Source organism: Branchiostoma belcheri, unplaced genomic scaffold (genome assembly GCF_001625305.1).
Source record: "Branchiostoma belcheri isolate BF01 breed outbred unplaced genomic scaffold, Haploidv18h27 scaffold21, whole genome shotgun sequence".
Lineage (NCBI taxonomy): Eukaryota > Metazoa > Chordata > Leptocardii > Amphioxiformes > Branchiostomatidae > Branchiostoma > Branchiostoma belcheri.
In genome coordinates this window covers 420,302-433,795 of record NW_017803602.1, presented here as the reverse complement: position 1 = coordinate 433,795, position 13,494 = coordinate 420,302, and the positions used below count along the sequence as shown (strand labels likewise).

The 13,494-nt window shown below is 39.6% G+C and overlaps 2 protein-coding genes across 7 annotated transcripts in view; both read left to right on the top strand.

The window, feature by feature from the left end:
• The window catches only part of LOC109469805 (transmembrane 9 superfamily member 4-like), a 12,421-nt gene extending 4,211 nt beyond the window's left edge, over positions 1 to 8,210 (top strand). Inside the window, exons 7-17 of one of the 2 annotated variants that reach the window (XM_019768487.1) lie at positions 916 to 957; positions 1,225 to 1,360; positions 3,006 to 3,117; positions 3,260 to 3,330; positions 3,621 to 3,753; positions 3,986 to 4,067; positions 4,570 to 4,825; positions 5,185 to 5,328; positions 5,612 to 5,731; positions 5,879 to 5,968; positions 6,228 to 8,210. In XM_019768487.1, the coding sequence (XP_019624046.1) occupies positions 916 to 957; positions 1,225 to 1,360; positions 3,006 to 3,117; positions 3,260 to 3,330; positions 3,621 to 3,753; positions 3,986 to 4,067; positions 4,570 to 4,825; positions 5,185 to 5,328; positions 5,612 to 5,731; positions 5,879 to 5,968; positions 6,228 to 6,377 (1,336 nt within the window). In that variant the 3' untranslated portion in view covers positions 6,378 to 8,210. The remainder of the gene's footprint in view (positions 1 to 915; positions 958 to 1,224; positions 1,361 to 3,005; positions 3,118 to 3,259; positions 3,331 to 3,620; positions 3,754 to 3,985; positions 4,068 to 4,569; positions 4,826 to 5,184; positions 5,329 to 5,611; positions 5,732 to 5,878; positions 5,969 to 6,227) is intronic. The other variant, XM_019768488.1, reaches the window with a different exon arrangement.
• A 988-nt stretch (positions 8,211 to 9,198) lies between these two features.
• The window catches only part of LOC109469791 (cytosolic carboxypeptidase-like protein 5), an 18,394-nt gene continuing 14,098 nt past the window's right edge, over positions 9,199 to 13,494 (top strand). For all 5 annotated transcript variants that reach the window (XM_019768455.1, XM_019768452.1, XM_019768453.1 and 2 more), the window contains exons 1-4: positions 9,199 to 9,318; positions 12,118 to 12,241; positions 12,431 to 12,575; positions 12,802 to 12,973. In XM_019768455.1, coding sequence (XP_019624014.1) covers positions 12,193 to 12,241; positions 12,431 to 12,575; positions 12,802 to 12,973 — 366 coding nt within the window. In that variant the 5' untranslated portion in view covers positions 9,199 to 9,318; positions 12,118 to 12,192. The remainder of the gene's footprint in view (positions 9,319 to 12,117; positions 12,242 to 12,430; positions 12,576 to 12,801; positions 12,974 to 13,494) is intronic.

Here is a 13,494-nt window from a genome sequence, read left to right as displayed (position 1 = left end):
ACGGTACCGACTTGTAGCACAAAACTCACCCTACAGGAGCTCTGTCGTCTGCACAGGAAGAACGGGAACCCTACACTGACTTGTTGGTGGGTAACGGGAACTATACGAAAGCACAGACAGGAAATACTCGAGATAAGGGAGCGGGATGGCGGACGGCATGAATCACAGCCGCTCACAGACGCGCTCTGCCTGGCGTCCAACTCAGCTGGCGTCTGCCAATTCCAATTGATAACAAAGATGGGGAGGGCAAAAATCAACACGTTCGTACGGTACCGACTTGTAGCACAAGTTGTTGTTCGTTCAGACACGCGAAACGCACCCTGCTGACCTCTGTCTCCGGTGTAGCTTCCAGCGTCTGTTCCTCGACCTCCATGGGTCCAAATATCTCATCTAAATCCGCGTCTGTTATCTCTTCCATGTAGAAATTAGGCAAACTCTCCATGACACAAGAAGGCAAGATGGCGGACCAAAAAAAATAAGTCAGGTGATGTGGGCGATACCACTTTTTGTAGGGGTGTCAAAATAAGTATGGTTTTTGCTCTCCCGTTCAAATTCTATCTATTTACATATACATTTCATACTCACACACATTTTAGTTTATATGAAGCTTAAAAAAAAACATAATTTTGTCTGACCAGGAAACTGCTATGAATATTAACAGAAAGAGCTGTGTACCCCTATATCATTATGGTTTCACCCATGGTTTATGGAGAATAACGCACGGCTGAGCCATGGTTTATCGGAGAATAAAGCACGGGTAACGGAGGCCTCTGATTGGTCTACGCCACCCGGCTATATGATAATTCCCTATATACACCTTTCTTTCTATATTTATCATCTGTGTACTAGTACCTTTTTCAAAGAAGGGCACATGCTGTTTGGGTTATGCATCTAATATCTTTTTCTGCCTTGCAGGGAAACCTTCCGAGTAGTTGGCTTTGAGGTAGAGCCAAGGAGGTGGGTATATTGCAGCTACTTTGTTCCTAAAGGCCATTACCACTTCATTAGAAAAGAGTAACTACCATGCATACATGTACCTCTTGGTACTCTGACAGGCAGATATTGACATGAAAGACACTCTTCACTCCATCAACCTGTCTCAGTTTCAATTTCAGAAAAACAATCAAGTACTGCTTTCAGAGGCTGTTTTCCAGTATACAATGAAGTCAAGTAGTGAAATACCAAGATGAGCATTTTTGGACTTATGGATTTTTTCTACCTTAGTATAAAGTATGGGGAATTGACAGCGAAGGATGGAAAGTGCAGCTTTCCTTCCGACCCTGAGAAGAAGCTTGCTGGCCAGGCTGTGAATGAAAAGCAGGATACAGAAGTCATGTTCACATACACAGTGGAATGGAAGGTAAGATTGTGTTTTACAATGGAAGTACATTATAAAGTACTTAGAGGTCTATTTTGTTTATAGTTCTATTTTGTATGTCTGCAATGTTGGTATGGAAATAAAGAATTGAATCAGGGCTTTAGCCAGCTCGGAATTTTTTACCGTCAACCCCAGGTCAACCCAATTCGCGAAAAAAAATACTGTCAACGCGAAAAAAAATTCCGTCAATGATTACTTTTAAAGAATGTCTTTCACGAGCCGGTGATCGACATCACACCCTCCCGCACACTTAATGCATTCGGTGTTCTAAATACCCGTCAAGATTGCAGAATAAAAAAAACCTACACAATCTGCAATTTTGCAGAATGAAAATAATCTAGAGTTCTCACAAGGAGACAACACGCAATGAACAATCCACTATTCCCTTTGTTTTGATCCGCTCAAATCCCGCCGCGATTCAAGCCGCAGCGGCTTCCCCAGTCAGCCAGCCAGTCATGACGTCACAGCCTCCGATTTCCACCGAGCCGCCCCGAGCGCTGACCGACAGCGGACGATGTGGCTCAGATCTCCGACGATTTCCTTATTTAGAGCGTTCGGAAGACTTCGGGTAGCAAACAAAATGGCCGACATGTACATGATTTTACTTGTCATCTTCGCTTCTAAACCGAAATGAGGAAGTTACAGCTCCTTTGCGGACTTTAGCGGCCATGAAGTTGACTTGGGGAAGCGCTGAGACGCGATTTCGCTACGGCATAAGGGATTTTGCCGCGGAGGGAGTTACGTGGCCGGCAAAAACTCGCGTGTCAGCGATCTTCCAGAAATCTTTGATCTTTATGATGCCGCTCAAGTCTTCGCGCGAAGGAGGTCTGACAAAGTTTTAGATTAAATAAGGCCACATTCTGTGGATCAATCTCCGTTTTCTTGCGATAGTATGATTATTCAAGTACAGTATATTTTCAAAACGTTTGATATTTCTTTGTTCGTTGTCACATGTTTATTTATCGTATTGTCATGTACAGTTAGCAGCGACGTGTGTCTGAGTTGAGCCATTGTTTTATTTTATTCTTATGTGGCCGTTAGCACATGTTGTTTTAACAGACAGCAACATTGAACAATAGAACCAAGTCAACAGACGTCGGCACGGTCCTTGAAATCAGGTTTCCCGCCGCCGTGCGTTCGGAAAAGACGCCGCGCCGTGGCTCATTCAAATTCGCTAGATTTTTTCAATGTCTTTACCCACGATTTTCGGCCGTCAATGTTGACGGTAAGGACTAAAATTTTTACCGTCACACGGGACAAATTACCGTCAATTGACGGTAAAACGGGCGCTGGCTAAAGCCCTGAATTGAATTGAATTGGAAAAAAAGTAATTTTCAATGACAAAAGCACAATGCCTAATAACATACCAGCTCCTAAATGTTTCGAATTGTTGCATAACCCACCCCAGGGAACAAGACTAGTCCATACAGTTCAGTTGCCATTTTTGATATTAGAATTTAGATGCATGTCTTACCACTACAGACTCAAATATTTCTGTGTCCAGGAGATGTAATTGTTTACTTGTAGCAGCTATCTTAGCAAACTGAAAATCTATGTCAACCTACTACCTCATACATGAAATGTTTGCTGTAAGCCAGTTTGTTGCTCTTGCTGTTTCCTACCACAGAGAAGCCTGGTGCGCTGGGCCTCGCGCTGGGACACCTATCTCACCATGACAGATGTGCAGATTCACTGGTTCTCCATCGTCAACTCTGTGGTTGTGGTCTTCTTCCTTGCTGGTGAGTTGTACCTTTCCTAGCACTATATTCAATCCTTTAGAAAGTTATGGTTGATAATGACCTGATGTGCTCATGCATGGATTATGGAAGTTGTTTGACCTCCTGAATGTTTTTTAATGTATTTTTACTGTGCTTTGTGCAGGGATCCTAACTATGATCATGGTGAGAACTCTGAGGAGAGACATTGCCAACTACAATAGGGAGGAGGATGTGGTAAGAAAACTTCAGATTTATCCAAATAAACCTCATCATTTTCTAATAAGAGCCTCTACTTGGTCAAGAATTAGGAAATAATAATAGAGAGAATGATAGAGAAATCAAGAGCCTGAAAATGTGGCATGCATAACCTTATATGTGGCATAGCTGTTTCTCTGCCTTGTAGACTTCATTTTTTTGTTCTAGTGTACCGGTATTATTTTTTTTTTATATTCTAGATAGGAATGCTTTGGCACATGAAAAAGTGGATTCTTGATTGATGTTGGAAATGGTTGTCATATTTCCAGGAGGAGACCCTAGAGGAGACAGGTTGGAAGCTGGTGCATGGTGACGTGTTCAGACCACCACGGTACACCAAGCTGCTCTCCTCACTGGTCGGGGCAGGAGTGCAAATCTTCTTCATGTCTGTCATTACGATAGGTATGCTAGCATTTCAGATTTCAGACTTCTAAAGTCAAACCTGTACGAATGACCACCTCTACATAAGGACCACCTGGTCTATATGGCCACTTTTTGATGGTCCATTAGATGAATTCTCTCATTGACACAGTTCTTTCAGAATTGACTTTCTTTTCGCTATGCTATTCATTCTTGTTGGTAATATGTCTGCAATGCTGAAACTTCATGGTCAAATCTCTTTGTGTTTCTGTAGCATTTGCTATGTTGGGTATGTTGAACCCATCCATGAGAGGTTCCCTGATGACATCCATGATCTTCTTGTTTGTCTTCCATGGGTGAGTTCTAGCTCCTATGTATCTTGTATGTACATACTTAATTCTGATGCAACTTAGAGTAAGTACTCATTATAGGTTGTACTTTGCTCTTTGAAGTTGCAAAATGTGAAGTACCCTAAATCTTTCTGTGAATCTTTAACTGGCCGAGCACTTAACTTGTCAGGTGCACTCTGACTCTGTAGACCTATGCTATATCAGCCATGTGTACAGGGCTAAAAATACCACCTGCCTATGCAGGTAAAATTTTGCAAGTATTTCTGACGTCTACCTAACATGCCCCGGTCTATGTGCTGGGTTTACATGTATATATATACCTACCTATTGATGTATGTGAATTTCATTTTTCACTCATTCATTTGCAGTGTTGACTATCACCACCAATGAAGTATTAAACTTAAAGATTTAATGGCAATGGTTTCTGAAATGTTATTTTGAACCCTGGTGTAGAATGCATGCACACTAAAAAGTGCCCAGTCTAATTCTGTTGTTGATCTTTTCACAGCTTGATTGCTGGGTACTTCTCTGGGAGGCTGTATAAGAGTATGAAAGGCACCACATGGAAAACAGCAGCATTCCAGACTGCCACGATATACCCTGGCATCGTCTTTGGAACAGCTTTTCTGCTGAACTTCTTCATCTGGGGGGAGCACTCGTCAGGGGCTGTGCCCTTCACCACTATGCTGGGACTGCTGGCCATGTGGTTCGGCATCTCTCTCCCACTGGTCTACCTGGGCTACTACTTTGGCTTTAGGAAACAGGTGTTTTTTTTTTTTTTTTTTGGTTTGTCATAGCCAGTAAACACAACAGTTTTGTATAAGTTACAGAAGACCAAACTGTAAGGTTTGATCCACTCACACCAGAATTGACTAGTCTTATGGATAAGTGTGGTGGGTCCATTAAAATGCTCTAGGTAGTCATTTTCACATGAGTCTATTGAGGAAATAGGTGTAAATTGCTTCTCCCTAAGGCACAACATTGATGTGTACTATAGATTTGAGCCCAGAACCACAAGGCCACCTTGCCTCTGACCTCTGTGCCTTATTGTCTTCTGTTGTGTCCTCAACTCAAGTTTCACATGAACACCAATCATTTCACACCTTGCCTGTGTTGTTTCCAGCCATATGAGGTCCCTGTGCGAACCAACCAGATCCCTCGCCAGGTCCCTGAGCAGGTCTGGTACATGAACCCACTAGTGAGCATGCTCATGGCAGGCATCCTCCCCTTTGGTGCTGTCTTCATCGAGCTGTTCTTCATCCTCACTGTAAGTAATGTATTGCACTGGGTTCTTCCCAATAAGAGGTACATGTAGTCTTGTCATTATTTGCAGTTTACATAGTAGTGATAGAATACTCTTTTCAATCCTATTAGTATATTATAGAACCTATATCCTGTCAATGTATGTACATCACTGCCACTTCTGTATTTGTATGCTAGTACTTACCCTGAAAGGGTAACTATATACAACGAACACAGAAGAGATGTCATTTAGCATGTCAGTTGTGGCAATCATTGCAGCCCAATGACACATTAAATATTTTTTCCAGGCCATCTGGGAGAACCAGTTCTACTACCTGTTTGGGTTCCTGTTCCTGGTGTTCAGCATCCTGGTCATCTCCTGCTCCCAGATCTCCATTGTCATGGTGTACTTCCAGTTGTGTGGGGAGGTGAGCAAGGGGTAGTACCAGTGACAGGGGGAGGGGGTCATCATGGCTAATCTATTATTTTTAATCTGTTATTTTACAGCTGCTAAAATTAAAGTCTGACATTGTTAATTTAGTGCACCTGTCTAACAGCTCTTCGTCTGTTTGCAGGACTACCACTGGTGGTGGAGATCCTATATTGTCTCAGGAGGTTCAGCCATCTATGTGTTCCTGTATGCCATATTCTACTATATGACCAAGGTAAGACTAGTTAAATGCACATTGAGTAGTGAGTCTCCTTAGGCATAAAGCCACCTTTTTTACTTTGAATAAGTTTATGTACATTGACATCTGATTCAACTGTTACTGTTTCCTTATCCATATAATGAAATCTGTAATCTCCAATCACTATTTTTACTACCAGTATCATTTATTGCCATTTGCCTTATTTGACGTGAAACAGATTTTATCTATTTCTAGTATGCAGAGTATCAACTAAAACCATTTCTTTGTTTGACAGCTGGAGATAGAGGACTTCATCCCAGGGTTGCTGTACTTCGGCTACACGTCCCTCATGGTCTTCACCTTCTGGATCCTGACAGGAACTATCGGCTTCTATGCTGCCTACATCTTTGTCAGAAAAATCTACAGTGCTGTCAAGATAGATTAATGACCATGCTGATGTGAGCCATCCTGAGCAATGTAGACAGAGTCCATAGACCTGTTGTTCTTTCTATTGATGGCTTTCCAAACTTAGACATATTGAATTTTGGTGTTTTTACAAGTGAAAATTTGATTCCTCTTGACTTGACTACCGGGTATTAAAAAGGGAACCCTGGCTTGAGTCTCTTGAGATGCTGATCTACATATGCATTTTAGAGTGATTTTACATTACAACACCTTCAGTTTTGGATTGTTTAAAAAGTTTGAATGATGACAGACAGAATCAGACAGCTTTGAGTGTATTTTGTACATTCCACTGCAGGTCTGATGACATCAGCAGGAGGGCTTTGTAAGCATTGTTTGTATGGAAAGCCATCAATAGGAAGTTAAGTTGTGAAATTTGGGTTAACTTGAACAAATTCCATAGACTTCCCACTTTTGGGAAGTGTTTTTGTTGTTGTACATTTCAATGGTGGAATGCAAGAAGTATACTAGGTTTGAAAGGGTAGATTTGAGTCAGATTTAAATTGAGATGATACCTACATTTTGTAGTAACTCAACTGTACATGTAGTCAAAAACTCATCTCAGACATTCACGGTTGTTAGCAGCATTCACACACAAACCTGGAGTAATTCCTCAAATTACAGACTGGCTACTTTCACATGCGTGATGTTGATACCTACCCTTTGCTGCAGTGCAAGTTGTATGTATTTTGTTTATGTCTGCAAAGAAAGTCAACACATCTGCCAATGTTACATATGTAACAAGATATGAGTTTAGCATGTGGTGCCCAGGATATTTAAGATTCCTATGGAAATTGACAATTGCAATGGATTCTGTTACTGGTATGTAAAAGAAGAGAAGACATTCTTAGCCAGCATGTGCTAGAAGTTAAAGAATAACATTTCCCTTAGAGTATCACAGACATGTATGTACCTTTGTCATGGATTTTTCTTTGTCCCATCGATAGAATTTATTCATCAAACAGTTGCGTCAGGTTAAAAAGTGCTTTGTTATCTCTTACCGGTATGTTAGCACATACATTAATTTTAATTCAGTTCAAGGAATGCCGAAACTGTTGCCAGTATGTGTGGTTTATTTTGCAATTAAACTTTGCATTGCCTTACTCAACCAGCTAGCTGTAAGATAGCATCAATATCATGCATTTACCTGATTACCAGATATCTTCATTTAAGTGGCTTGTTTCGTTGTGCAGCAACTTTTTTCTTACCCAAATTCAGGAAGATTACAAGTTATCAACTTGCCAATTCTTGTACCAAACCTGTACAATTTATGCTACTTAGCTGTTGGTGTTATTTTTAATTTAAAGGTACTTTTTGCATGTATTGAGATGTAATGTCTCACAAAAATCTTCCATGATATATAGAGATGCTTTTCTTCTAGGTCTGTTAAGTTCATGTAGTTTGCAACCAGGTATACGTCTTGATGTTTTATGTTTTAAGCTTTTGTTGATTTATACATACATTGATATTATGTTCAAATAGTGTACTTTTTTGGGGGACTAGACACTGAATTTTTTTTTGCCATGTAAGGCGGTGAAGGTATTACTTGGAGAGAATTATGTAAATAGAGGTGTACTTTAAATGGCTATATTTATTGGAGTATTTCTTGTTATTTTACTACGGGCAGATGCACTTATGAAATCTTGTCTTTGTTGATGTTTCATGCATATCAAGCATGATTGTGTAGAAACTAGTGTCTATGGTTTATTTGGTGATAAATACACTTCCCTAGTAATAGCTTTGTCAACAGTGTTGTGCTGTAGCCAGTTCCAAACTTGTCAGAGAATTTTCAATATATTGACAATTTGTATAGTTTTATGTTTGTGCGTTTTTTTTGTTGTCATGTTGAGCTTTCTAACATAGATATGATTGATTGTTAAAACTAAAATGTAACTGGTCGATGACAATCACTGCACTACAAATTCGTATGTGTCAAAAGTTTGGGCTCTATGATTTCAGTTTTAATTGCTTTGAATTCTTATATTATTATTATTAAAAAAAGATGAAATATACAAACAGCTGCAAATAAAACTTGCCAGACTTAACCACTTCACTTAATTAACAAAACTCATGAACATCCATTTATAGCTAGCTTTTTTAGACTAGTAACATCAAACAGCACAGAAACATAACTCACTATGCCAACACTATAACCCTGTCCTTGGTGCTGATTGTCTACCAGATCGAAAATCGTGACAAATCAGCTAAGAAAACTTTATTTTTACAAAAGGAAGTGCACCTTCCACTTACTTGGCCCCATGAGGAGCATAGGCCAACAATTACTGCCCTCCATCCAGATTCCACTTGGTCTTTAAAAATTATTCATCATCATCATCTTGCGGCTGCATTTGAGCAAAATTATTAATACCTGATAACATACCATCACCTGTGGATCAATTGAAAGAAGTGAAGTGGTCAAGAAGAACCTCAAGTGAAAGGAGATTGTCTGCAGTGAATCGTAAAGGGGGAGGATATTGTCTAAAAGGCTGTCAGAGAAATGCTTGCCAACATAAAATCTATTGTATCTGCTCCAAAATTGGCAGACCTAATTGTCAGTACAACAATTCTGGCAAACCTGTGCAAGATTTATCACACTTTCTTATTTCGTTCATTGCCTTTTTTTTTCAACATCATCACACCTAAAGACACCAGAAGAGGTGTGAAAATGTAGAAGCTGCAACAGGTGCACCTGAAATATGAACACCTGTCAGGGACGACAGGGGACCAATCAGCGTTCTTGCTTGTGATCACGTGGGTGTAACCAGCGCCGCCATCTTGGTTGTTGTGTTCGTCTCTGGGTCCAGATGGGCATTGTTTCAACGGCTGGTCGATCGGTTTACATGTACCAACGGCTGCTTAAACAAAAGCAGTAGGTCTGAACATCTCAAAGAATAACTGAAGTGTAAAAAAAAATCACACCGAAGGTAAGAATAGTCTCCTAATTTCAATCGCTGAATTATGTTGGGTAACGTTATAATTTACGTGGGGTGGGGGCGCTAAGCTTTTAAATCGTTATTGTGTCAACATTAGAAAGTTTACGTTTCAGGCACTGGGATTTTGCGTTGTGTTTGCTCACTGGAACAAGTAATAAATGCCATGTTGTTGTTTGGCAATAGCCATGCCAGGTATGTCTGAATTATGTAACATACTGCTGGATAATTCTGTCGGGTAGTAGTATCATAATTGATGGAATCTAAATATCTAACGGTCGTGTCCAACAAACTAAAGCAACACAGCATACATCAACCAACAGGTATACTCTGAAATCCTAAAGACGTACTTGAGGTGAAGAGTGTACTTAATGATTACAATTTATTGTAGGTAACGTTAGTAGCAGCTCCTCATTTCAGTATGCATAGAATTTTAGAAAACTCCATTGATTGACATGTATGGACAAAAACTCTGATTTTATACCATTTTGTGGAAGGTGGCATCAGGCTGGTAAAAAAGGACCCAGCAGAAACCACCTGAGCTTGTAATCCTGACTTCATTAGTCTGAGCAAATTCATCATCCCCATTTATCAATAAGGAATGTCAATGACATGTTAGATTGTAAAACAGTGGTTACCATAATCCAGTCATTAGCAGCTACTGAGCCCTGACATGTTTCTGATTATCATCATGCCTATATGAGTACAGGTGATGAATTGACGTATGTGTCAGTCCTAGTCCTAACTGAATGGTAGGAGTCCTTTGAATCATTCTAGATCTGAATCACCTCCAAATGTTTATATCTAGTAGTAGTAGAATGAATGAATGTGCCAGTGATTCATCAGTTTGGTTCCAAGGACTGAGTTTTGTCAACATCATCAGACTGACAAGTAGATGGGAATAGCAATTTTACATGTGATTTTGAGATACAATTGTGTTTTTTTTAGATAACAAGAGCAATATGTAAATTTTTACATATCACAGCATTTTAAATTGCAAACAGACATTATTATGATTCAGGTTACAACTGTAACTGTTACATTGGCAATCATGAAGTGGTTGAAATTTCCAAAGAGGATCACCACACAGGTATTTCTTGACTGACTAAAATGTTGATTAACAAATTTTGTTAATGCCTAGATCTGCACTATTTTTAAAGATTTCTCATGTATGTTATGCACGCTATAATACTGAAAAAAATTCCCAAGGGATGACAATTCAATTTAGTGCCTATATTTCTTATCAGTTTTAGTTCACTGAAGAGGAAAATTATGTACTTCAGAATTGCTGACAGCTGTTGTACATTCAACAGATCATTTGACAAATTTCATCCATTGGTGCTTCCTCGGTTAGCTTGAACCTAATACTGGAAAATTCCACAAGTCACATGACCTTGTTTGCCAAGCCCAAATCTCACATCACTCAGGAGCAAATGGTACTTTCTGGAAGCTCTATAGATTTACACCAGAGGTATGTACCTGTGGCTTATTAAGGCTCCGTTATTTAATATTTCTCTTGACTTGTTGAATGTTCCAAAAGAGTTGAAATCATGTAGGTACATATTGTATATACTTATTAGTTGTTTTCAAATTATTGCATTTTTGCCTTTTAATTTTAATTTTTTTTGTGTACACGTTTTGAATGTTGTATATTGCAGTTAAGTTATCACTGAATGTGTACATGTAGGACTACTGGGCTCATCCATTGATTAAGCACAGTGTCTGTTTCTTTGGTCTTATTAATTTGTATAAATTCTTAAATGGATGCATCCTCTGTAGTTACTGTGTAACTGTACAAAATATAGTTCTGTCTTTTAGAAAGGGAGAGGCAGTGATACTAACTACTATAGCAATTATGAAGGATGGTACCCATGCTAGTACTAGTAGTACTAGTAGTAGTAGTAAATTCTGTGATATGCGACTGTCACATTTCAGTAATTGGCATTGCTACATTGAAGGACAGTACATCTATATCACTAGTTGAGACCAGTTCCAGGTTCAGGCATGGGCCTTAGACTAACTTAGGATTAGACTAAATACTAGTAAGCCCAGACAGTTAAGTGTGTAATTTGGTATGTGGTATTATAAATATAATGTGTTCATAATATACACTGCATATGCATGTACTAGTTTTGCTTCTGCTTATACATGTAAATACCAGATATGTATTTGGTGTCTGTGGTCCTTAGCTTTAAAAAGTCCATGAAAAGTGGCCATGGCCGTTTATGTGTCACGTCATGGTATGTGGTTATTGTAAATCTGTATTGACCCTTACTTATTCATGAGCTGGAAGCAAACATGATACCCTAAACAGCCAAATGACTAATCTTCTTTCTGGAGCATTTGATGTTTGAAAACCACTCAGCACGGTAAAAGCTTTCAGAAGAGGTTCAGCTTTACTAGTGCTGTTGTTCCAATAATGCAGAACCAGATGTTTTAACAGCAGGTCCTACAGCTTACTGGGAAGTCAGGGATCATAGGAAGGTTTTAAGTTACACAAAGGGATGTTATGAGACTGGTGTGCTTGGTAACGCTTGGAGTAGGAAGTAGGGTTACATGATGTTTTGTCTAGTTGTTGTATGTGCAGAATTTCATTCTCATGCAGTCACAAAGAGCAAAGGGTTGTACTGTGATACACAAAGATGATACTGTACCGTACTGCAATTTAGGTACATACACTGAAATTTAGTCCATTTCATGTAAATCATGTATACTCCAAATATTTTGATACCTTACAAGTTACAAGGACATGGCTTAAACATCAACTGTTGCAAATTCTATCCCTTGCTGCAGGTTCATTTTGCACCATGTAGGATGGACACCTGTTAACGACACCTGTTACCACCTTAGGCAAGTGTAGCAGCTGGGATGGAAGTCCGCTGTGGAGGTCTGCTCTTCACCTCCAAATTTGACTCAGGTAGGACCAAGCTCATGTTTAGTGCTGTCACTAATAAGATTGTAGTACTTTCAAGATTGTATTACAATGTAGTTTCAAACAGAAGAATTTCTGTACCTGGATAGGCTGATTGATCAATTTGCACATTGCAAGAATGCATACCATTAAGTTTTGATGAATAGATTCTGTCAACACTTCTGTTCTTCCCAGGAAACCTCGCCCGTGTGGAGCGATGTTCTCGTGATGACTCTGATGAGGGCGGGGGCCCGGGGACCAGCCCGCTCACCCCCGACTTCGAGTTCAACGTGTGGACCAAGCCTGATGCCGCAGGAACACCCCATGAAAACGGCAACAGGTAAGTCTGCTTGAAAGGCAAACACTTTTTTATTTGCACAACACTAGCTTTTAGTTTTGCAAACATATCATGGGAGCATTTAATTTTGGAGGGGGTAGGAGAACCTGTCATGAGAGAGCTTTTAAAGGGAAAAGTCTATTATCATGTATTAAGAAGGTAACTAATTGTAAAACATAATACATTGAATGGATTGATAACACTATCATGTTGTCTCCTTCCTATATAGGTCTTGGTTCCACTTTGGGGTCAGAGGTTACCCACCAGGAAAGTTGATCAAAATCAACATCATGAACATGAACAAGCAGGGGAAACTGTACAGTCAGGGGATGACTCCCCTCTATAAAACCATCCCACATCAGCCCAAGTGGCAAAGGATAAGGGACAAACCCACATACGAGGTAAGAAATATGGACCTTACAAACTTTAAAATAAGTACTCAGGCCACACCAATTTAATTTCTTGGTTAACGGATTTTTCTGGAAAAAAAATGGAGCGGGCGGGCGAAAAAAAAATAAAAATAAAAATTTGAGACCACCTGCCATACAGCCATGTAGTAAGCAATCCATTAAGTTAAGTTACAAAATGATATAAGACATTATATTAGACACTTATTGAACTGAAAGGACCATTACTACATGTACATGAGCAACTTCTCTTACATCCCTTTACAATTATTCGTATTATTTTGCAAGATACACATCTTTACTGTATGAACAACAAACTGTCACTGAGTGTCAGTTGACAAGACTCCCATCCAACTGGTTTCACTTTTATTCATCTTTCAAAGTTCCAAAGAGTGGTTTAAATCAGGGTGCTCTGTTCAGATCCCATTGTTTTCTTAGTTCAGGGCACACAGCTTACCACTGGGCTGGGCATTCTATTGTGTCTGGCTGATATGGAAGTTATTTAGAGCTTGAAA